Source organism: Numenius arquata, chromosome 11 (genome assembly GCF_964106895.1).
Source record: "Numenius arquata chromosome 11, bNumArq3.hap1.1, whole genome shotgun sequence".
Taxonomy (NCBI): Eukaryota; Metazoa; Chordata; class Aves; order Charadriiformes; family Scolopacidae; genus Numenius; species Numenius arquata.
Window position 1 is genome coordinate 17,066,794 of NC_133586.1, and position 24,074 is coordinate 17,090,867.

At 38.7% G+C, this 24,074-nt stretch overlaps 1 protein-coding gene across 4 annotated transcripts in view; it reads left to right on the forward strand.

The window, feature by feature from the left end:
* TJP1 (tight junction protein 1) overlaps positions 1 to 17,510 on the forward strand; it is a 196,012-nt gene extending 178,502 nt beyond the window's left edge. For 3 of the 4 annotated variants that reach the window (XM_074155814.1, XM_074155816.1, XM_074155815.1), the window contains 9 exons: positions 158 to 409; positions 1,191 to 2,090; positions 2,434 to 2,528; positions 3,037 to 3,261; positions 8,271 to 8,446; positions 9,187 to 9,622; positions 11,072 to 11,289; positions 12,548 to 12,691; positions 15,940 to 17,510. In XM_074155814.1, coding sequence (XP_074011915.1) covers positions 158 to 409; positions 1,191 to 2,090; positions 2,434 to 2,528; positions 3,037 to 3,261; positions 8,271 to 8,446; positions 9,187 to 9,622; positions 11,072 to 11,289; positions 12,548 to 12,691; positions 15,940 to 16,034 — 2,541 coding nt within the window. In that variant the 3' untranslated portion in view covers positions 16,035 to 17,510. The remainder of the gene's footprint in view (positions 1 to 157; positions 410 to 1,190; positions 2,091 to 2,433; positions 2,529 to 3,036; positions 3,262 to 8,270; positions 8,447 to 9,186; positions 9,623 to 11,071; positions 11,290 to 12,547; positions 12,692 to 15,939) is intronic. The other variant, XM_074155817.1, reaches the window with a different exon arrangement.
* The last annotated feature ends 6,564 nt before the right edge of the window (positions 17,511 to 24,074 follow it).

Genomic DNA, 24,074 nt, shown 5'->3' on the forward strand with positions numbered 1-24,074 from the left:
ATGATTTTCTGGAAGTGCTAGTGCATGATACTTTCAGTACATTTCATTCTACATTTAGCTGCATTGAGCAAAGCGTCATTTAAATTATTTTAATATAAATCAAAGTCATACAGTGATTCAATAGCAGTATATTTAAAATATTTTAAACACTTCACAGAAAGCAGAAGCCTCACCTGCAGTCCCTTACCTTTCCCCGTCGCCTGAATCAAACCCTGCAACCTCATCAACCTCTGCAGTAAATGCTAATGTAAACCTAACTAATGTCAGACTGGAGGAGCCTACTGCTGCTCCTTACAACTCTTACCAGCCACAAGCGGGCCCCTTAAGAACATCAAGTACTGAGGGAGCTCATATAGTCCTAAGAGATCAAGAGCCATCATCCTTATCGCCGCATATAGATCCAACAAAGGTACCTGTGCCACATTGTTGCGCTGATTTCCTGCTATACATCAAGCTAGCACATGATCTTTTTTGTTTTTCCCTTATTTGGAAAATTCCTTCTGATTTTTTTTTTTCCTATAAGAGATCATGCAGGTTACAAAAACACAGTGCATCTGAATTGCTAAGCATCGTCTAATGTTTTGTGTGCATGGCTTCAAACTATACACTTTTCACTTGTCAAAAAATTACATTTTTTAAAAAAGGCTGCAGTCTGCATTTTGATTTTACTTTGTGTGACTTTTTTTAGCTTGTCAGTGTTCTGCTGTTTATTAATGAGGCCTTGAGAAAAATCTGTTATTTTCCTTAAATGACACTAGATCTTTGCATACTTTAAATCATGCTGAATCCTTGATCACGAAGATTAATCCAGTTTGTTGGGTGACACTACATACTTCCTCAGCAATGCTAGAACTTAAATCGATTTATTTCCCCTCTTCCCATACCCTGCAAAAAAGTGCGTGTGCCCTCCTCTCCCCTTGCCCCTAACACCAACCCCAAAAGATGAGAGACTATTGCCTTTGTCTTTCCCTTTTAATCTATTTACATATTTTTGCTTAAAAGTAGGACTGGAAGGGATTTCTTAAATTGCCAAGTTCAGCTTCCTTTGCACACAACTGCATCAAATTATTCTGCTCTTAAAATTAAAACCAATATTTATTATAACTTAGGTTTGTTTAAAATGTTACATTTCAAATGCAGCTGCAGTTACTTTTCAGTTAAAATGAAGAGTATGTCTCTCTCTTTAACAGGTTTACCGAAAGGATCCATATATTAACGAAGAAGCATCCAGACAAAGCTATGTCTTAAAACAGCCAGCAATTAATCACCCTGTACAGAGACAGGAAAGAGACCCAAATCTGATCTATGAATCCCAGGCTCAGTATGCAGAAAAACAACCAAGTAGGGACTATGAACAGTCAACATACAGGTATGATTCTACAAACTACGTAGATCAGTTTTCTCGTGGTTATGACCCTCGCCTACATTATGATGACCGTGTGCCTCCCTATGAGGAGCACTGGGCATATTATGATGAAAAACAGCCCTATAATCAAACAAGAACAGCTTATGAAAACCAGCCTCCTAGGGATCTTGATTCCAGACAAAATATAGAAGAGAGCACAGAACGTAGCTATTACCCAGCACAACCTCGTTTTGAGGAACCCCCTCCAATGAGCTATGATGGCAGACCTCGCTACGAGCATGCACCCAAAAACTTCAGCTTACCACAAGTGCGATATGAAGATCAACATACTGTTGGATACGACACGCATGGTAGATACAAACAAGAAGCTCAGCCATACCAGTCAGCCATATCTCGATCTCCTGAGCCGAAGCAGTACTTTGATCCACACATACGGGCCTATGAACAAGGTCCTCCTCAAGCTTATAATGCTAAAGCTGGACAATATGAGCCTTCTCATGGCACTTCAGGTGTTTCTCTTCCTCCTCCCCCTTCATCACAAACCAAACCAGAAGTTTTGCCTTCTAACAGTAAACCACTGCCTACGCCGCCATCTCTAGCAGAGGAAGAAGAAGATCCAGCCATGAAACCACAGTCTGTGCGAAGTAGGGTTAAGATATTTGAAAGGAGAAGATCACCATCTTTGGAAAAAATGAAGGACCCAAGTGATACATCAGCTGTCAAGGTAAGAGTCATTTAAGTTTTTTAATTCCCACTTTTAGCTAATGAGACTACATTGCAAGAAGTAAAATGCTGTCTCGGAGAGAAAGCTTTGCTGCTTGTGGAATAGCCTCTTAGCAACCAAACTGCAGGATGTTTTAAAAGCAGAAGCTGAAAACTTTTGTGAAGACACTGAAGGGGCTCTTGCCATGCTGAAAACTCCTCCAATTCATCTTTCATTAGTATTTCATTCTGGCTTTTCTTCTGGGGGAAGCAGGGGGAGGGCAGTCTTAGTTTTCTTACTCATAAAGGGCTGTATCTTTCTAAATGTTAGAATGTAAGAGAATATGTTGTGCTTTTCTTTACAGCCGCCAGAACTAGCACCTAAGCCTACACTCACAACTGTGAGTGGCCCAAAACCAACTTCTCAAAGCCAGTATGAACACGACAAAACAACTTACAGGTAGATGCACAACTGATTTATTAAATTGAGTTTTCAATATGAGATTAGAATATTCAGAAAACACATCTTAGTGGTTCAAATGAGAAACTGCAGATTGGAGAGTCAGAGTGTGTCAGTATGATTTCTGTGTCAATAGTAAGGCAAGGCAAAAAGTCAGTTCTCATGAACATGGTTGCTGGGAAGTGGTGGAAGGACACAGTATGTTGTTTCAGTGGTTTTGGGGAAGAAACTTAGCTAATTTCTCTGTCCTACTTTTTCTATGTATGAGATAATTAGAAAAACAAAAGGGAAAAGGTGAGGTAAAAGGGAAATAAGGATTTTGTTTCTTTATGCTATGTTACAGCTATCTAATTTCCATGCAATATAGGTTAAAAAGGCAAGGTGTCCAATTATAAGAATTACATTTTGCTTGTTTTATTACCAGCTAGGTTATAAAATAGAATTTTAATTCAGGTACTTACGCTTGTTCAACTGTGCAAGGCAACTGTATATTATTATTCTTGATTAGGGCCCCAGAACCACAGAGACCTCAAGTGAAGCCACCTGAAGATATTGTGCGTTCAAATCATTATGATCCTGAAGAAGATGAAGAGTATTATCGAAAGCAGCTCTCATACTTTGATCGCAGGAGTTTTGAAAATAAGCCATCTGCGCAGGTTCCTGCTAGCCATCATTCTGAGCCCACTAAACCAATACATTCACAGAATCAGCTGAATTTCACCAATTATTCTAAGTAAGTTTGGGAGATTTCCTTTTTTTTTTTAATATGAAAAAGGACGGAGACTTATAGGACTAAAACAGAAATTCTGCCTCTATCAATGAAATTCTAGGGGTTCATGATATCTAATTGAAATTATTTTGTATTCACAAAGTCAATTTCTCCCTTTAGATGTAGCTTTAGTTTGAAAACACAAAACTGCATAATGTTTTATTTTAGTAAATGAATAATTTTTGTAGGTTTCGGGGCCTTCAACATGTTGCTTCTTTTGCTTGCCACTTACTAACGGAACATAACAAAGTATTTCCTTAGTCTAACTAATACTGAGTGTTTAACCATCTTCCAAAGCAAAGGTTTTGGTTTATTCCAGTTCTGCGTGCGTTACTCTGCAGACAGACTTGTACATGTTACCCATGTTTGACATTAGGAAACTGAGCCTTTAGGGAATATTGCTGAGGCCAGAATTTAATCTGTTGATGGAAACATCTGTTTCCTGTATTGTTCTGCTTCCTTGGTTTGGAACATTTTGATACAGAAATTGTGTGAAAGCTCATACACAGATTTAGCTCAGGTAAAGAACTGGCTATCTCGGAGGATACTTATGCAAACTTGGTGAATACTCTCCACAGTTACCTATATTTCCAAAATTTGTTTTGATTCAAACCATAACAATGTATTTGTAGCTGTTACTGGGAAAAGCTATTGTGGGTAGCTGCATGCAGGCTGAAAAATGGGCATTTGCCAGTGCTTTTCTTAAAGGACTTGAGCTAGGAGTGGGGAATCCTGTTCTTATTTGTATAATATTGTCTATCATCTCCAATGTCTTCCTCTGTGAACTGAGACTATTGGAATCTTTCCAAAAGCTTGATAGGTTTTAAAGGATTCACTACTTTTTTTTTTTTCTAATCCAGAAGTCTGCACATGATAACTATTTCTTATTTTACTTTTTTATCTGCTAAGGAAGGAATGCATATAGTAGTCTGCAACGAATTCTGATTCTCAGTCAAGGATGTTCTTTATCCTGCCTTTTCACTTGCCCTGTTTTTTGATGGAAAGATGAGAGCATACCTGTCCTGTTCTCCGGGCATCATACGAAGAGACCTAAAAAAGAAAGTCTTGCCTGGCCTCATTAATGTATTGCAGTAGCTTCCAGCATTATGTTCCCACATACAGAAACCAACGTTACCCATGCATCTCCATTTTGATCTGTAGACATGGACTGTGATGCCATTGTAAATGCAACTAATGCTTTGGGAGAAAAGTTGTAGTATTTCAACAACTGTGAAGGTTGTGAAGTTCTTCAGTTGGAGAGTGCTGAAAGCTTTTGTAGTGCATTTGTTATCCTCTGCAGCGTTGTCACACAGGCTGAAAAACAAGTTGTGTGTACTTTTGCTGCAGAAGAGCTAATAGTTGAATTCCATACTTCTCTCTGGCATGACACTTTCATTCTTTGGCTGCTTGGTTTTGGTTTTGTTTTGTTTGTGAGTTAGTGTTTAACTTGAGGGCTTGTACTTATGGGAAGGTGACATCTTGCTGCCACAGAGGAGTAAGAAAATAATACTGTTTTTAAGGCTGATATTTTTGTCCCCTGACATATGAAACTATGTTGTGTTTTTTCTTTATGAAAGAACGTAACCCTTAACAGGAAGGGACAGGCATGCGAAAGAAAATCTACACAGGGTAGTCCAGTGCAAATAGACAAAGACTAAAATATTAATGGAAGTAAGTGGAAAGAGATAAACAAGAACACTACTCGGTTGGACAGTACTGCCTCTAGGAGCGTACTGCAGTGTCCTTGCCTGGAAACACAAACCAGTTGCTGGCTTGAGAAAGCATTCATATTTAGGACTTCCCTTTAGCCAGCTTCCAGTTTGTACCTTGTTACTTGCTAGTTATTAATCTTTTTTCCAGTGAATTTACATGGTAATTGCTATTCTGTGAATAAACTTTTCTAAAAATAAACAGGACTAAATTTGGATGATACAGGAACTGTTGATTATGTAATCTCTTGCCTCTGCATAATCCATAAAACGTATTCTGGGTACAGAGGACAGAATTTATTTATTCACAAGCAATAGCTACAACTTTCTCAGTTTTAAATATCAATGTACACTAAATTATGTAAAGTTGTCTGCCACTGAGGAAGTATTGTGAAAGTATGTATCTTCTCCGTTATGTGTGTACAAATTTACAAATTTGTTTACTCTTTTAATTTCTTGGGGTTTTATTTGCATCATTTAGGAAATTAACACCATTGCTAAAGCCGCTTTGTATGCGTAATGCCATATCTGCATGTTACAGTTGTCAGTAACTGTAGAATAAGGGGTAGTTTCTCTTGATGTGAAAATAGTGGAACTTGTGAATGGGGATGTTTCAGCAGATACAGCTGGAGGCTGTTCTGAGGCTGCTACCCCTATGGCTGAGTGGTGGATTTGTTCCTGCTTGGTTCAGTGTAGTTACCTGCACTAGCTTGACATGCTGCAGAAGGAGGTAGCTTACCTCAATTAGGAGTACCCACATGATTAGTTACAGCCTCATCTGAGGAGACAGTAAGGAAGAGTGTCCTACGTTAATTTCTTAAACTGCTCCAGCTGAGCTCATACGTGTCTGTTACAGAGTTGGAGCTTTTTGAGTGGGAACTGGGGACCAGCAGGGTGTTAAGTTTTCTGTTGTACACCGAGGCTTATAACCTGTTGCCTGCTGGTTCATTCTACTGGTTTATTTCTGATTCATTTCAAACTAAAGTAGCAGTTTTGTAACAAAAATGAAGTGAGAAACAGCTTAGAAAACAGCACATAGATAATTAGAGGAGCTTCATTTATACACTTAGAAGTTATAAGCAAGTATTCTATTGTGGGCCCCTTTCATTGCATACAGGTTCTGAACAACATGGTTGGGTTTGTGGCTCCTGACCAGGGTCAGACTTTGACAGAAGGATGGGCTTCACGTTAAGCACAACTTTGCTGTGGTTGTGTTTGCGCTGTCACAGCTCTCTCTTCTGCTCTTTCCATCAAAATGTACTACCTTTCCCCGTTCTTTAGTTCCTCGGAAAGCTGGCAAGCAGTTCTGATCAGGTGTGGAGTGGGTTGGGTTTTTCTGTGAGCTTTTGCAGCACTGCCCTCCCCTGGCTCATGCCCCTCAGGGAAGCAGGGGTTTCGGGTGGGCAACTTTCTGAGAAAGCACCTACTGCCCACCTGGAATAAAGGCAAGAGTGGGTGAGCACTCAGTAATAACTTCTGTTGTTGGATGAATGGCTTTATATAAGATTGGTGGGAATGGGAGCATATACAGCAGATATAAAACGCTCCTTTTGTTTTTTGGGGTTTTTTTGCAACACTGATTTTAGAGACACATTCATAAGGATGCAGTTTAGCTCACTGAGGATCACATTCAGGTGGTCATCAAGCAGACTTTCAAAAGTTAATCAGACATTTTCTTAATTTCATAATGTATTCCTCTGAAGCAGTAAGACGACTGGTGTCTACAATAGTTGCCCGTTACATTTTTATGAGCGTACGGAAAGTGAAGGGATGAGGGAAAGCTGTCCTGATAAAATGTATTTTCATGCAAGATAGACGCTAAAAACCAAGGGAAAGTCATCAGTGCACTTGTGGTTTTCTGTCTCTCCTAGTCCAATTGTTCTAAGAGATCCTTTTAGGAATTGTTGAACACAATCAGAAGCGTTTTATGGTGTGGACTTTGCTGTTGGATGCGCTGATAGCGCTATAGAAACGTTTGCTATGAACATACCCTCAGTACATGATCTGCAATACAAAACCATCATGGTATGTTAAGAAGGAAGAAATTAATGTAAAATGGACCATAAGTAAGAGACTGTTAGAATTTAGGATCTACGTTTTGTTTGCTTTTTTCACTATATTGAATAACTTTATACAGATTGTGACAAATGGCTTAATGTAATGTCATTCTTACTTTTGATATCTGTCATTTTAATATCTTGACCATCTTGTAATTCACTGAAAAACTCTCATTAAATATAATAGGTGAGCATTGTATATATGCGTATGGTAAAGGTCTTATCAGAAACACCACTGTTAAAAGTAGCGTCTCTTTGTTTCAACAACCTTGTCATAAGAGAACTGCTAGGACTAACATAAAAAGTGTGAAGAAATAATATGCTCAAGATAGAATGACTGTTTTCTTTCATTCTTCTATTGCTGTTTGCTTTGCCATCACCTAGATTTCTTGGCTCTTACACTAGCTATGACTACTTGAAAAGGAACATCAAGTGGTAAGACTGTTGTTGATGTGAGGATGTTTTCAGGTGTCCTCTCACTGTTACATTTCATCACAGGCATTATGTGCACTTAAAATTTTACCAGACAAATTCTGAAAGTGAGTGCAATACTGTAGTCCAAAATTTACAGTTATTTGTGAAATCAATCATTTCCTGAAATACACCTTTGGAGGAATATTTCCAGTATAAGAAAAATGTTTTGAAAATAAGACTTGAGAGTTATCTACACTATGCACATAAAGCTAGTGAAGCTTAAGCTGATTACATTTCTAATTAAGATGGCATTGTTCAAATACTAGGTGTATTTAGAAAAGTTGCACTAGAATCCGCTGTCTTATTGGCTAATCATGCTTTTCAAAAACAACCCACCCACCCCCCAAAAAAGTGGATTTATATGTTTATTTTGAAGACCTGCTAAATTAGAGAACACTTCTTCATTGAAATTACCCCAAATGAAATTGAAAAATGAAGATCTTGTAGGCAATTATGCAAATACACCTGAAATGTCATCTGCCTTTTGTTTGCCATGGTTTGTGTTACTAATCTTCTCCTAAAGATTAAATGTTGTCTTAATCTCTTGTGCTTATCAATAAATGTTTTTATACTTGAGACAGGATATTAAAGAAAATTGTGTTTTAGTGTTTGTAGGAAGAGGTGGAAATCAGGTGAACATAGAAGGAAAAAAAATAGCAGTGAATGCAGGAGCTCGGAGCCCTGAGGAAACCGAACAGTCAAATGTGGGTTTTTTTCCCTTTTATTTCAACAGGGGAAAACCAACTGATACGGATTCAATGGACAGGCCTGTTGGTGAAAAACGCTATGAGCCAATCCCTCCAGTCACCACTCCGCCTCCTGCTCCCTCGGTCCAGTACACGCAGCCTCAGTCCATTAACAGCCCAGCCCTGTCTCTCCCCGCGCACCACAAGCCTGCGCTTTCTGAAGGTGAGCCGCTGGGAAGCCGCCCTGGCTCCTCGGCTACAGTACCACCCCTCGGGTGCTTCCGTGGTTGCTTCAGCGTGTCTGCATTGGTAACTCTGGTGGTCTCCAACTGAAACTTGGAATAATTAGTAGCAAAAATAGCTCTTTGCTATAGTGAGATGGAGTTTTGTGAAATGATTTGGTGATCCCGTCTGAAACCATAACTTCCAGGTGTCAATAGTCACTATAACTGTCTCTTCCATATTTAGTGGTCTCGGCAAAGATGAAGTAAAATTTCCAGTACTTAAAAAATGTACCTCTCCTTGCTTTGGACCAGAATTCTTTAGGCATGAGTAATAGTTGTAGACTTCTAAAACAGAAGAAAAAGCTGGTTCCACCTTCTCAAGGAAAGGATTGCCCAGTCCAGCTGAATTTTCTGGCTTGTACAAGTGCATGGTAGTATTCAGTACTGTTCCCTCTTTTTTTGGTCATGGTATAAATCAGTCTAACCTTTTTATTGAAAGCTCACGCCGTTGTATCTAACATACATGTTTAATGAAACATTAGATAACGTGCCTGAACATCTGATATAGGAGGATAGATGATCTAAGAGAGCTAAGAGATCTAAGAGATGATCTAAGTCAAACCTTTATTTTATATAGTAGATTGAGAATTGACTAAAATGTATTCTTAATGCCATAGTGAATGTGACTAGAACTTCTGATGGTTACTGATGAGTCCTGGTATTTTTATTTGCGTTGCAGTTAACTCTGTGTCTGACCCTCCTCCACCTCAGAATAAGCCAGCAATTTTCAGATCCTCTAGAGAGGACACTGTGCAGTCCACTTTTTATCCTCAGAAAAGCTTCCCTGACAAAGGCCCCGTCAATGGAACTGAACAGATTCAGAAAACAGTCACTCCTTCTTACAACCGCTTTACAACAAAACCTTACACTAGTGCTGCAAGGCCCTTTGAGCGCAAGTTTGAAAGTCCTAAATTCAACCACAATCTCTTGCCAAATGAAGCTCAACATAAACCAGAGTTGCCATCAAAATCTCCAAATTCTCCTCAACCAATTTTGAAAGCACACAGCTCATCGCAGCCTCCCGAGTTTGATAGTGGAATGGATACCTTTGCTGTCGACAAGCCTAAATATCAACCAAATAATGTTAATGCTGTGCCTAAAGCCATTCCTGTGAGGTAAGCTGCTGCTTTTGTTTCCCATTAGTGCACCTGTAGCGGTTCATCTCTGAAACCTGTGAAAAATACAGCTCTTCCCTTCCCACCTCCCTGTGCTTCCAATTTTTGCTGATGTTACAGCTGGAAGGGCGATACTGTGATTCTAAAATTCTGCCAGATGGCATTGAAGAGCATTCAGATAGATGCTTAAAGTATGTCCTGTGTCCCTGTATCCTTGCATACTGCTATTAGAAAGTGGCATGGCTTTTATTTCCCACTTCTCACACTATAATTATAAATCTTCTCATAGGTAGTAATTATTTGTCTCAATTTGTCAATTTGTTTCTAGAAGATGGAATTAACTTCTGAGGATAGCTGTTGCACTAAATTGTGTTCATTCTGTGTGCTTAGAGAGACACCTCATGGTACACATGCGTAAGGGATATTTTAAAAATACTTGTAGAAAGCGAAAGGCACTTCAGCAGTTTCATTATTGGTTCTCTTTACTATGAGACAAAACAACTGCTTAAAAGCAGCTTGTGCTTGCCTAATATGCTTTAAATACAAGAACCATGTCAAGAGCAACAGATAGTATTATTTGTTAAATTCTTTTCACTAATAGTTGTGGAACAGTGGTTTATTATCCATTGATTTAAAAATAATAATAATGCATGAGCCAGACTTGAAATCTTGCTTGATGTTTCAGTAACTCAGAAATGTAATAGAAGAATGAATCCTATTTCTTCTCAAGCACCTGAGAAACATTTTGATGCCGTGTAGTTTTGCAGACTCTTAGAAATTTTGAAATTACTGGTTGAGTGGAATTCTTTAGAAATTGATCTGAAATCTATTCCAACTAGCCATTTGATTATGATACAAGTTTCTCTGTAGTTATATCCTGGCAACCTGGAGAAAATTGTTGCTTGTTTGTTTTTTGTTTTGTGTTTTGTTGTTTGGTTTGTTTTTTACGGGCTTTGTTTTCCGTGTACATCTGAATAGAAGGGTTCAGCGTGGCTTGAACAAGAATTATTACGCCTTATGGTATTAAAGCCATAATAGAGTTTTGGTAAGAAAAAGAAACTTTCAGATGTTATTACATTTAGTTTTACTAAGATGAAGTGTGTAGCTGGGGCAAGTTCTTTCTGTATAATCCCAGAAGTGGGCATTTGAAAACACAGGATTTAAGTGGCCCAAATTCTTGCTTTAACTACTTTCTGAACACTTCTAGAGTTTGTGGGCTTCGGTGGTGGGTTTTGTTGAAAATGTTCTTTTCTCAGTGGCAGATCTTGAGCTACTTTCATCTTAGTTGTACTGCACAATTGAATGTGGGACATGTTCAGTGTTTCCCTAAAATCAGTGCTAGCCTACTCCAGGCTGTGGTCTGCTAAAATGTTAAGAGGAGAGTATGCCACTGACCTTCAAGAAGAAAATACTGATAAAACTGCTAGACTTTTTCTGTCTTACGTTCAGCCCTTCAGCACTTGAGGACGAGGAGGAAGAAGATGGACACACTGTTGTAGCCACAGCAAGAGGTGTATTTAACAGCAATGGTGGTGTATTGAGCTCCATAGAGACTGGAGTTAGTATTATTATACCACAAGGAGCCATTCCAGAGGGAATAGAGCAAGAAATATATTTCAAAGTCTGCAGAGACAACAGTATACTTCCACCTTTGGACAAAGAGAAAGGTAAGAGCTGGCACTGACACTGTTCTGTTATTTAACTCTTTTCTAACAACAGCAAAATAGACTATGAAAATGCCTGAATATACTTCAATATATAACATATATTGGTGTATGAAGATACAGTCTACATCTCACAAGAAGTATAAGGTAAGCAATATTCTGCTTAATTCTGAAAGCTGCAAGCAAGATGGAGGCTCTGAATTACAACTTGAGAATATTTAATTTGTAGACTTAAGTACTGATTTAAAACTTACCTAGTGCGATAAAGGAAGGTTCTAAATTCTTTTTTTAAGAATCTTTGTAGATTGCCTCATAAAGTGTAGGGATTTATTTCTTCATTCATTCTTACTAGAAATATTTCTTCATGTCACAGGACCAAAATAATTATCAAGCACATGATTTAAACTAATTTGGCTTGAGTTAAATATTTGGAATTTACTTCAACACTTGAAAATACTCAGGATGCTTTTTTGCTTTTTTCAGTTTCTCTAAAGGAAATGGCTTCATGTTTAAAAAAAAAAATTAACTTCTATATAATAAGGTTTGAGTAGTGTATCTTAGTTGAGCAATTTTTTATAGTAAGTCTGTCTTTCGTACCAGTAGTCTAGTGTACGTACATGTTGTGATTTGTCAGGTTCCTAATTCCCTCAAGCTAAGAAACTAAAAGGGTTAATTCCATAAATTTTAAGTTAAAGATTACTTGCAATCTGCAGTTACTTTGAGTCTTTATAAACCCCACATAGCATGTTCCTGAACTGAATAATCTTATGTTAGCATTTGGTGTTTTAAACTAAAAATAGACCTGGATGTTTGTATGCTTTGTCTTTTTACTGTCAGGATAAGGCTTGTAGGCTCTTGAGCCGCTGCAGGCTTTATTCAGCCCAGTGTGCCATAAATCTGCACAGGCAGAACGTCCCACCTGTAGCGCAAAGAGAAGCACGAACAAGGCTGGTTACAAATTGGGGTGATTTGGTGCACCTGCTTAGAAATTTGTGGGAGGGGAAAAAAAATTCCGACATGATTTAATCATCAGACTTGTTTACCCTTTTTCATTTTGAGATTGTGGTATATTCCATTAAAAAGTCAGTTGAGTGCTCTGAAAGAGACTCTGAGAAACAGCCTTGCTAAGTGCTATTCTTTACCGACAGGTCAAAATGTTCCCGTTTTTCTCTCAAGCTGAGTTGCTGAGTAACTCTGCAATGTAATCATGCAATTATTTCCAGAAGAGTCAGTAACAGGTTTTTCTTTCTCTTAACTGTAGGTGAAACGCTTCTTAGCCCCTTGGTAATGTGCGGGCCTCATGGACTAAAATTCCTGAAGCCAGTGGAGCTGCGCCTGCCACATTGTGCGTCTATGACCCCTGATGGTTGGTCTTTTGCTCTAAAATCCTCCGACTCCTCGTCGGGTATGCTGTCCTCCCTCTGTCCTTTTGGGGCTTTTGGGTGCTATCGTATAATTTAAGTTAATTTGGCTAAAGGTGATGCTGTGTAATATAAAGAACTCAATCATTGTATTTGTGTCAAACTCTCCCATTTCACTTTCATTACAAATGTCTTTCTTACATTTACTCATGGTGCAAATTCATAGCTAAAACCATGATAGCAGAAAAAAGAGTAATATCTCTAGTCTATTAAATATTATCGTATTTTTCTATTCTGTCTTCTTTCTTGAGGACTGCTGCAGCTGAATACACTTGAAATGATAGTCGCACTAAAATTGAGAGGAAATGATTATGTACCTCTGATTGGCCTTTGTAACATAACTGGTGTTTGTCTGTTGCTTAATTAACCATATAGGACTCTGGCAAATCTTAACAATCTGCATGCTCATAAATCATGATTTAACGCTTGTTACCTGTTTCCATGTGTGCAAGTTGATGCTAACAATTGGATCATTTAAGAAAACTATAGTGTTCAGTAAAAGCATTTACAATTCATCTAGTGTAGCTGGATTTTCCACGAGACTTCTCTTGCTTCTGCCTATTTCTCCTTTCCTGCCTTTTACCCAGAAATTTCTGGTTGGTAGTAAAAGTTGCAACTAGGTTGCAATTTCATTTACCTGCTCATTTTTACCTCACTGTGGCTTTCTGGGATGAGGGGCAGAATGTATTGGCTGAAATTCAGTGAGGAGCCTAATTGAGAATTCTGGGCAAGTTTCAAGCAATTTCATGAAACGGCTGTGAGGTTACAGAGATTTTAAAAAGGAATGTTTGCACATCTGGGGAAAAAGTCTTAAGGCTTTATTCAGCTACCTTCAAAAATTTATGGTGGAAGGTTCAAACCATTAATGTGTATGTATGATCTAAGTAATGACTGCACGATGTACTTCTGTATACAGCATTTAAGCCACCGTGTATGCATAACTTCCGTCACTAATGTATCTATCACTGTCAACACCAAAGCACTGATGCTTTGAAAGATGAAAGCATCAACCCCCTTGATGGGGACTCAATAACCTAGAGGTATTAATGGCAATAATTTTTAGTTGGTTTTTATAAGCTATTATATGCATGTGTTGCATGCATCTATTTAACAATGTGTGATTACATGGCAGTGGTAAAACACGGACTCATAAATTATAGGGTCCCAAAAGATATGACAACTATGTACAAAAATGACACAACACCTCCTTTGTAACTAATAGCACCTGTTCATGAACTTACTTGAAGGGAAGGGAGAGGACTCAAATGATCTAAACAAATCCTGAGACATTTTTCTCCCTTTCCAAAGCGGGATGTGTGTGTGTGCGCGCATGTGTGGGTGAGAGCAAGAGCGTGTATATTTAACCCTTACCACTTTCTGTACTGTAAATATAACACCACATTCTGTTAATCTGAAATGGGATGTATATCATAACATTGCTCTTTTGAGACAAACTTTAAAATTAGGCAATTCTGTCTTATGATATGTAAGTAGACCATACTGTGTCTTAAATAAATAATTGTTTTCTCTCTTTCTAAATTAGTTGGTTATGGGACTCTGATTTTTGAGATGGCTTTATAATAAGAGTTTACACAATTCTGGGTTCTTTCTCTCTTCAGTCGTCTGCTCTACCTCATCTTTTCTCAATGTATCCATGTTCTGTCCTAAAAGTGACATTCATTTGCACTTACTAACATCCTTTCTGCCACGTTTAAGCCTCATATATTGATATTTTACTGTTAAAACCCCTTCAAAAGCTTTAATGATTCCGGTATTAGAACTGACTGGGGAAAAAAGTTGCTTTTTATGGCCACACCTATTAGAATGCGTTAGTAAAAAATTCTGAAGGATTTTTTTTTTTTTCAAAGCAGTTGTATGTAAGTATGGGAAAAACACCCTCAACAGCTAGAGGTTGCACTGGCTACAGTTCAATCCTTGCTATGTATTTAGGAGGAAAAGTTGGAAAAAAGTCTGCCACTGTCTCACGTGCAAGACTAGGACCTGGTTGTTCTACGGTCCTGTTTTACCTTGCTTCTAATATATTTGATCATGTGAGTTTTGAATGGAGTTCCCTGCATCTATAAAACGAAAAATGCTCCAGCGTTATGAGCTTCTGGACTGAAATAAGCGGTCTCAGCTGGTTGCAGTAAACTTGTTTGCGTTCTCTAACTACACGCAGGCCACTTCTGTTCTTTGTCCCTACATCAGATGTTGCCATCACTCAGTGCATCGTGTACTTCATTTTGTTTTCATGAGGTCAAGAGAATTATGTGGAATTTACATCAGTCTCACTTAACGCAGAAGTCTCGGGTGTCTGCAGTCTTGTGTGACTGGGTTCTCTAACTTGCTGCACATATTTCTAGGCAGATCTGTTTTGGCTGAACTGTTTAAATTCACTTATTTGTAAGGCTTAAGAGAACGTCAGTACATTATGCCCTGTTGTACAGTGGTTTGATGACACTTTTTGTATAGTGGCAGCATTTAGTAGTGGTTTAAGGTGGGTAAATGACAAATACTTTCTCCAGTTGAGAGAGACAGTTGCCAGTGCAGATGGAATGTAACCTTTGGTGAGATGGCAGCTGATGACTTCCCCTTGTAACCCAGTGTTACGCAGGACCTTTGACCATGAATAGATTAGATCTGTTGTAAAGATTTTTAAGTATGTGCCGGTTAAGTAGAATCCCTTTTAGAATGTCAGTATTTCAGGCTTTTAAATGAGTAGCTGCAAAACCACTACAATCTTGTCTGCAGTAATTTTCGTAATAGGAAATAAAACCACCAGTGTGTCACAGTGCTTAGTTACGACCTAACTTCTGATTTGACTCATCTGTGTTCAGAGCTGTTCCAAGAAACTTCAAAGGCATCCTATCCAGATCAGCCTTTAACATCTTATGTTTTCTGGCAATTTAGGAAAGAGCCACTGAATACCTGATTGACTGTTAACACTTCTCAAATGGGAAGCGCTATGTTGGTGCTGTGGAGTAGAATAACTTATATTTAGCAATTCCCGAGTGCCACAGCATCTGTTTTGAATAACTGATCTATCCTACATGATATCAAAATAAAGGGTTCATTTTTTTATTAATAGTATACAAACTGCAAGTTTTTAAAAAACAAACAAACAGGTGTTGATACAGAACTTAAAAGTTCCTGTCCAAAAGCTTGGTTGTTTCAAGATGTACACTGTTTGACAGCGGATACTAAACACCAGCATTGTGTTTTCCTCCCACAGGTGACCCCAAAACCTGGCAGAACAAGTCTCTTCCCGGGGATCCAAACTATCTTGTTGGAGCAAACTGTGTCTCAGTCCTAATTGACCACTTCTAAATATTAAGTTAGCTGACTGAGTAAATAATGTGAAACTGAGATGGACCTTACATATAAACTGAACCACTCTATCAAGTATTAACTGTTCTATAAGTGATAATGGATCTTAGTGTTTAAGCATCTTGCTTTAACTAACAGTGGTTTAGCAAGTACACTCTTTGAACCATGGTCACAATACATGCACAAGCAGGGAGTGTACAGTGGGAGCAAGGTAGGGTTTGCAGGTTCTGTATGCTTTGGTTTGTTGGTTGTTCTTTTGTGGGGTTTTGTTTTGTTTCCTTTTTTTATTTTTTTTTTTTAAAGGACACTACTAGTATTTCTTTGTTTAAAATCTGAAAGTAACAACGGAATTCTATTCAGAGGAACTGAATTTGGTTCATGCTCCACTGGCGAAAACACAGAATTTGGCCTGCATTTTTACGACTGTGTGTTTGTAACTCACAAGACTACAGTTTGGTCTCTGGTTTTTCAATGACTTTTGGTGTACCTGTCCAATAAATGGCAATCAACGTGGGTAGCACAGTTTAGATGTTTTCCTCTGCCAAGAGGCTAATGCAAACACATCTACTTACTGTATGTGGAAACACTGTCATGAGAACTGGGGGGAGGGTGAAAAGCATGTGGGATGACTATGGTTCAGTTGCCTCTGTGGATTTGTAAATTAACCACATTATTACAGACCTATTAACCAGCAGGGATGCCTTACCCTCATGTTTTTAATAGTCTTAGCTCTCATAGTTCTCTGTATTAAGTTTGTATGGCTTTTGTGCTTACCTAGATAATGTATCATGAGAGACTGGGGAAAGAGGAAAAAAAAACCACAAAACAAACAAAAAAAACCCTTGTGAGTTTGGTTTAGGGAAGGAGTATTGTTTGTTTTCATCAGCCAGAAGAGAACCAGAAGAAAATGATGGTATGTTTTCTGCTATGCATTTGAAAATTTTTAGGTGTTATAGACTGCTTGTATATAATGCGTGCATACCACTTTTGTTCTTGGTTTGTAAATTAACTTTTATAAGCTTTACCTTTTTATATATATAAATATATATAAAAACAAACAAAGTTTCTTAAGGATATCTTTGTATTCTCATACCTTTTGAGCCTTGAACTTTGACATCTGCAGCAATAAAGCAGCATTTCTACAATATACGAACAAGGACATTTTTTAAAAATGCACAAAGTTGTTACCTTTTTAAGTGCTGCATTTAAAGAATATAACTCGGAATTCTCTACTTTGAATAAATTCTTGAAAAGTATCCCTACTGTAATTTGTCATAAGGATGCTGTACTACGTGCCCTGAAATGTATTTTTTTACTAATAGACAATTTATTACGGCACAATGGCACTACTACTGTTTAGATAATATACCACTGCATTCTGTTAATGAGTTATTAGCTATTCAGGTGTGGCTGATTTTTTTTCTCTGCAGTTATTAAAATTACACGTTTCTAAATATACAGAATAAAACTGTTTTTAAAATAATAAAGGAGATTGTAGTACCTTATTGTTTCTGAAATGCATTTATGTGAACATGACAAAATCAATTTTGATTTTTTTTTTTCCCATGTAAGTAGACAGCTGGTTTCTGCCGTATGTTCATACACGAAGCAGAGCTTTTCTGTGGAGTCAGTTGGAGTTGTCCACAGCAGGGCTTCTGAAATGGTGAACTCCAGTGTGGATCCATTGGAAATACTCATTACAAGTAGGAGCAGTAGGCTTGTTCCTTGCCTTAATCACTATATTGGTGCTAGTTTACTTATTATACGTACTCTTCCAAAGACTTTGGTCCTGTTCTAGCATGTAGGTTTACACATGGTCTAGTTACGCAGCTTTAAAGATATTCCTACAGAATTCCATTCTCAGGCCTGTTGGGAGTACTTGATGGCGAACTGGTAACCCACTATTATTCTAGAAGAGAAAATAAATTCTGGAAGTTACTTCTACATGATGCTGGGAAACAGTGCACAACCCTGATGTTTCTTCTCTGTACTGTTAATGACCAGTCAGTTTGTTTCTCAGGCATGACTTGCCCTAGAAGATGCATTCGCTACTGTGACTACTACTACCCGTTGCTTATCTCAACTTCAAGAGCAGAAGAAATTTGAATAGCAAAAACCCTGTTTGTGTCGGGATGGCATTTTTCATTTATCTTGGTGATAATATATTGTTGGTATATTTTGAATCAGCAGAAAGGAAGGTGTCAAAATGGCATGCAAAGCATCTTGGAGAAAATTCCAATGCTAAAAATTCTAAGTGTTCTTTTCTAGTTCAGATTTTGGTAAGAAGTGTATGATACACTGCACAAGGGAGGCAGGCAGTGGCACTCGAGGAACCCTGGAGTTACACTGCATGGACTGTTTGCAATGGTGTCATTTGTGTCTGGGACATCCCAAGTCTGGCGTGCTGTAAGGTGTGACTGTACTGAGTTGCTTTTATTGTAGTGATCCAGATAATACCTTTCTGCTCTTCTTTTGAAGAGTTGTAGGGTCCTGTCTTTCTATCAAAACGAAAAAAAAAAAAAGTGACAGTTTTTGCTCTGCTGTCATTTCATAAATGAAATTAGAAAGTTGATGCCATTCAAAAATGTGGCAATTCTCTCCTGCTAAGCAGCCTGTCAGCAGAACTGTCTTTTGCCGTCTACCTGTAGGAGTGTTTATCAAAGTGGCTAGTTTATGCCACATGCGTGTTTTCCTTGTCATTAAATCCCAATGCTTGTGGATTAAAACATGGCCATTGAGAATAACTGTGCTAAAATAACACATTTTCTTACTTTAAAATACCAGTGTCTTTGAAATCTTCATCCCTGCAAGCGATGATGTTTATTACATAGTTTATATATCTATATATATATTTATATATAGTTTATATCGGCCAGGCTCTGCAGGAGGTAAGTTCGCATGTAATATTTAAATTTACTATAGTTCTCTATCCACTATTTAACGTGAACTTCAAAAACTGCATCTCCCAAATCTTCCCATTTTTCTCAGCGATGTACTGGCCAGCTTTAGCCCTGCAAATTGTACTGAAGTTTTAATAATGAACACTATCTCAAGTCTTGTGCTCGTTTCTAAACCAATGGCTTCAATGGTGGAAACAGATACTCAATAGATAAAGAATTACTGTTGATCTCTCTGACTTAGATTCTTGGTAAAAATCTTCCTTTTTTTTTTTCCCTAGAAAAGTAGTAATGAGTATTCAACTACACATACACAAGCAATTTATGGTTGTAAAACTATTTTTGTGTTCCTGCCAGCCTGGGTTAGGTGAAGCAAATCAGCAGTGTTTAGGGTCTGCTTGAAGATTCTCTGCTCTAATATGACCTGGACCAGATGACAGAAATAAAAGCAATTCAGATTTGGAGAATAAAAGATGTTAAGCACATCCAAAAAATGTTTCCTTGCTATCTAAGTCACTTGTGAGGAGAGCCTCACTGAGTGCTAGTGGTGGTCTGTCATGGACAGGGTTCTCTGGAAACTGGCTCCATCCATTGGCAAGATCGAATCAATGGGTAAAATTATTTTTTCCTTATCCAAATGAACTGTGCATTAGGACCCTGTGAGCACGCATCTGGGAATAAATCCGCTTAACGTTAGTGAAAGTATATGAGGCTGGCTGTTTGTGCACACATGTAGACATGAATGCTATTTACTAGATTTTTCTATTAGCTTGGGTACCGTAGGCTACTGTGCTCTGTGCCAAACAGTTGTCATCCTGTTCATTCTGTTCTGTCATTCTGACTCTAAAATAATTACGCTATCACTGAATTTGGCTTGAAACATGGTTTTGACAAAGATTAAAGGATGTTTTGTTGGGAAGCAATGGTGCTATCCTCGTTACCTTAATGAAACTTGAAACACTTATTGATCCTTCTAAATATCTGTGGAGTTTTAGCAGATACAGCTGTCTATCAATGACTTTAAGTGGTAACAGTTCTTACTGTGTAAGATGCAGAGAACAGGTCCAGAACAGGACCTTTGTATCTACACATTGTCCTGTTCTGTTGCTGCAGGAGTACTAAAGGAGACCAAAAGTGAAGAAAGAGAAATGCTTAGTTTCTCATGGTGCTGCGCTGCTAGAATTGCCACCATGCGAGCTGGGGGAAGAGAGTGGGAAAGCACAATTTATGCTTGGAATGACAAGAACAAATTTTAGACTAACTTTGTCAGTTGTTAATCACTAATGCTGATTCTGAAATTGCTCTCGGCTGCCCTGTGACAGCGTATATGAAGTTTCCATCCAAGTTTATCATGCAGCGCTAACTGCTCCTCATCTCTGGCATTGGCAGTGGGAAGTGGAAGAGTGGAGATGAATGCAAATGCCCCACTGTCCTCCTCGGCCCAGGGAGGTGCCAGTAAGGCCGTTCGGTGCCTGTCACTGGTGCTGGTTGCTGACAGGGGAATAGCTATTGTTTGTGTTACCTCATTGGACCTCATCAGATCATCCTTTCTGTGTATATTACGGAAGTGATAAAAGATGTTATGCTTTTGTATGAGGAAATTAGGTGCTCTGCTTGTGGTTACTGGGTTTTACGTGTACATCTTGGTGTTTGGGTTTTGTTAGTGGTGGTTTTTTTGCATTGTGACTTACTCTCTGTGAAGAACTTTGCAAGTCAGGAATACTTCAGAACCTCCAGTAGCTTCATCTGGTTTTGGATCATAAAGGCCAGTGTTTGTTACTGCTACAGACCATTATCAAACTGGGAGTGTTGTGCATTTTCATTTTCTGCAAGAGCTTTCTCTGTTTGGTGGTAGTCTCTTGGTTTCTGACCTGGTGTCCTGTATGTTTGTTCCAAATTTATTTGGGGGGGGGGGAGAGACAGCTGGATGGATGGGTGGGTGGGTGACAGACATGAGGGATGGCACTTCTGCTCACTTGGGGACAACTGAAATAGAAGAGCTATGAGTAGCGGGGAGAGCCTGGGCTTCTAACAGTTTCTGTAAAACATCAATGCTGCTGCAATTCTGTGTTCAGGAGTCTGTTACCTTTCTGAGCGTGACAAAATCTGCTGAGCGCTGCCGCTGCTCTGAAGGCGGTGTAAGGATGCAATGGGAGGCAGGAGCTCCTGCCATACTTAAAGGCTGGGGCGAGGGAGTTGGCCACACACACAAACTGGTGGGATCACTTCAGCTTTACCCACATTATTTGAATAGACTTGAAAAACTTGCATAAAACCTGAAAATAAGTTCAATACAGTTAAATGGCAGGTACCTCTCTGTGCACATGGTGTCTCTGTTGCAGCAAATTACTCCCGCTAGAGAAACCTGCAATTCTCGCCCTATTATCCTAATGCTAACTATTGCTGTGTTCTGAGTCCTTTTTATTTACTTTAACAGCAGTTAGCTAGAACCATTGGAAGAATAGATTCCTAAGGAAAGAAACTGTAGTCTATTAGTGACTACTGATACTGTCGTTTTTCTTAGGTGTGGGGTGCATATTAAATTTTCTTTTAAAATAATTGAACCAAAGCTCCTGTTACTTAGATACTCAGCTAACGTACCTTTTCTTTACAGTGTTCTGCATCACTTCCATTTTATACAAAAGTAGATATGATGGGCTATGAAAACGCCGTATATAAATTACAGCCTGTTAAGAAGAGTGCGGGTTTAAAACATGTTGGCTAACGTATCAGTTTCTAAATTTTATTAAAAACAAAGCAGTGTTTTCCCAGAAAAATTATGACCTGCTTCAACCCTTCTTCTTTTCAACTTTAGGGCTTAGAATTTGGGGGAAGATCTGAATGAGAAACAGGCTGTAGAATTTAAGGAAAATGAGATGCAGCATTCAGTTTGGTAGGTGCTTTTATATCTTGGCATTGGATTACCAGTGGTGATACTTGATCAAACCTGTAGTGTGCACTTAAAACGAAGTCTACATATATTTAAAAGCCTTGTCAAAGACTTAAATGACTTTGAGGTAATCTTGCCAGAGTGGAAACGTGGCATTGAAAATTCTTTGCAGAAAGAAGACAGGAAGAAACTACTTTACTAGAAGGAGCATTCATAATGCAGAGCTTGATGGTGAACTTCCAGTACGGATGATCTAACAGTGAAGCTGGCTGCAGTGACTTCCCTCCTAATTATACTTACTTTTGTCCTTACCGAATTAATGACCAAATATTTCAAGTTCATCACAATGCAGAATCGAAAGGTAAGGTAGAATTAACTACATTGACAGTAAAGGAGTTTACATATTTGATTTCTGAAGGAGTGTGTTGGTAAAATAGTACATGAGGGAAGTCAGCTTAGTGATCAGGAAATAGTTGTCTTAATTTTAAGGTTTGTATTAACTGTTTTCAGTTTGTCTTGGCTAAAAGTGGTGGAAAGGTACAAGCCGTATGCAGATACAAACCTTACTGTATGGTATGTAATGCTATGAAACTAGCTACAGAAATGATAACCTGCTGCCCCTGTAGAACAGTCAGAGCCTGTGCCAGAAGAGTTGTAGCCCTTTTCCCCGAACATCACTGGCCGTCCCAACGGTGCTGCCAGTGTTGGGACCGCTTTTTTTATTTCTACCAGCAACACACTGAAGTTATTTATAGCACCTCAGCTGTCTGATGAGAAGGCGGGAGTGATGGGAGGGGGCTTACGTGTCTTTGGGTTATATTTTGTGTACCGGCTTTCATTATTTTTTGAATAATTGACATCTTTATGGTCTAGGCAGTTTTGAAAAGGTAGTTCAGACACAAGCTATTGCAGTAATACTTCTGCAGCTACGTGGGTCTCCCCAAAATCAGAAAGGTCACTTATCTGATCTGGCCTTCCCAGTCCCATACCCTTATGTGGTACTCTGCTGGTAAAGAAGCCTGTGGGATTTGTTTATTTTCAAGAGAATAGAAACTTTTGATTTTTAGTTTGGTGGTGCATAAATGTAATTCCTGTTAACGGGTATGGATGGCATGGAGTTGTGGCCTGTGGTAGTAACAGCTGTCAAGTTTTGAACCATGCCAGTAAGTGGGGAGAGCAGTTTTTCCCAAAGTAAGCTGGAAATTATCACAAAACTAAAAAAGAGTTTCCTGAGAGCCCATAAATACAGCAGATTCTGCTGCAGTGTTCAGTTTAACAACACCCCCAATCCCATCCCCCCAAAAAACCTGCTGCAGCTAGCAAAACTCCCTGATTATGTGTTTTTTGATAAATTTCTGTACAGGATGTAGACATTTCTAGTCCCCAGTGAACGTGAGGGAGAGTAGCATCAGTCTGTGAGCAAGGGGTTTGGACTTTGCCTCTGCAGCATGAGAGCAGGCGGTGAGCAAGTGCAGAGGTATGACTTCACGCTTCCTTACTACATTTTATTTAAATTAATAACAAGCACTGTTCTGACATACCCCTAACTTCTGATGTGTTCTGTTTCTCTTTTGTTTTGATTGGATAGTTGGAAGTTTGGTGGTGACTTTGTTACTCTGGTCTGTAGGCAGTAGCTTTTTTAAGTGTAGCAGTCGCAGTTAGTGAGTTTTGAGGCCAACGTACCTGGTACTGCTTTGTGTGCCTGGATTTCAAAGCATTTAACAATTCTGAAGGACTTAAGTGCCACTCTTGCTTTCTAGGCATGATCCTTGTTTTTTTAATATGAAAAATACAAAGCAACTGACTCCGACTTCCTCCTGGTGATGAAGCCTTATATAGAGAATACATCATACTCCTGTGCAAAAATAGCTGTCTAGTACTGTGTTTAGGTGAAAATGTGACAGAAATGGAAAAAGAGGAGTGTAAGTTCTTGTTGTGTGCATTAGTGCTCCATTTCAGTCCTCTTTTAAGAGAAAAAGGAGTTGTTCTAGCATGGGCAACTAGTTTTACAGTAGCTGGGGGCCACTCTGAAAACCCCTCAAGGAAACAGAAAATGGATCTGATTGTAAATAAATGAAGATGACTGGAATTAACTTTCAGATGGAAAATGTAGCGAACGATTACACCTATCCAGTGTATCCTGTAAATCTGGTTTTGTGTATATTCACATACACACCTGCCACCACCTGTGTGAGATCTCATAGCAGTGGGGGGGGTGTTCCCATGCCGAAGTCTTGTTTGCCTCCCACAGGA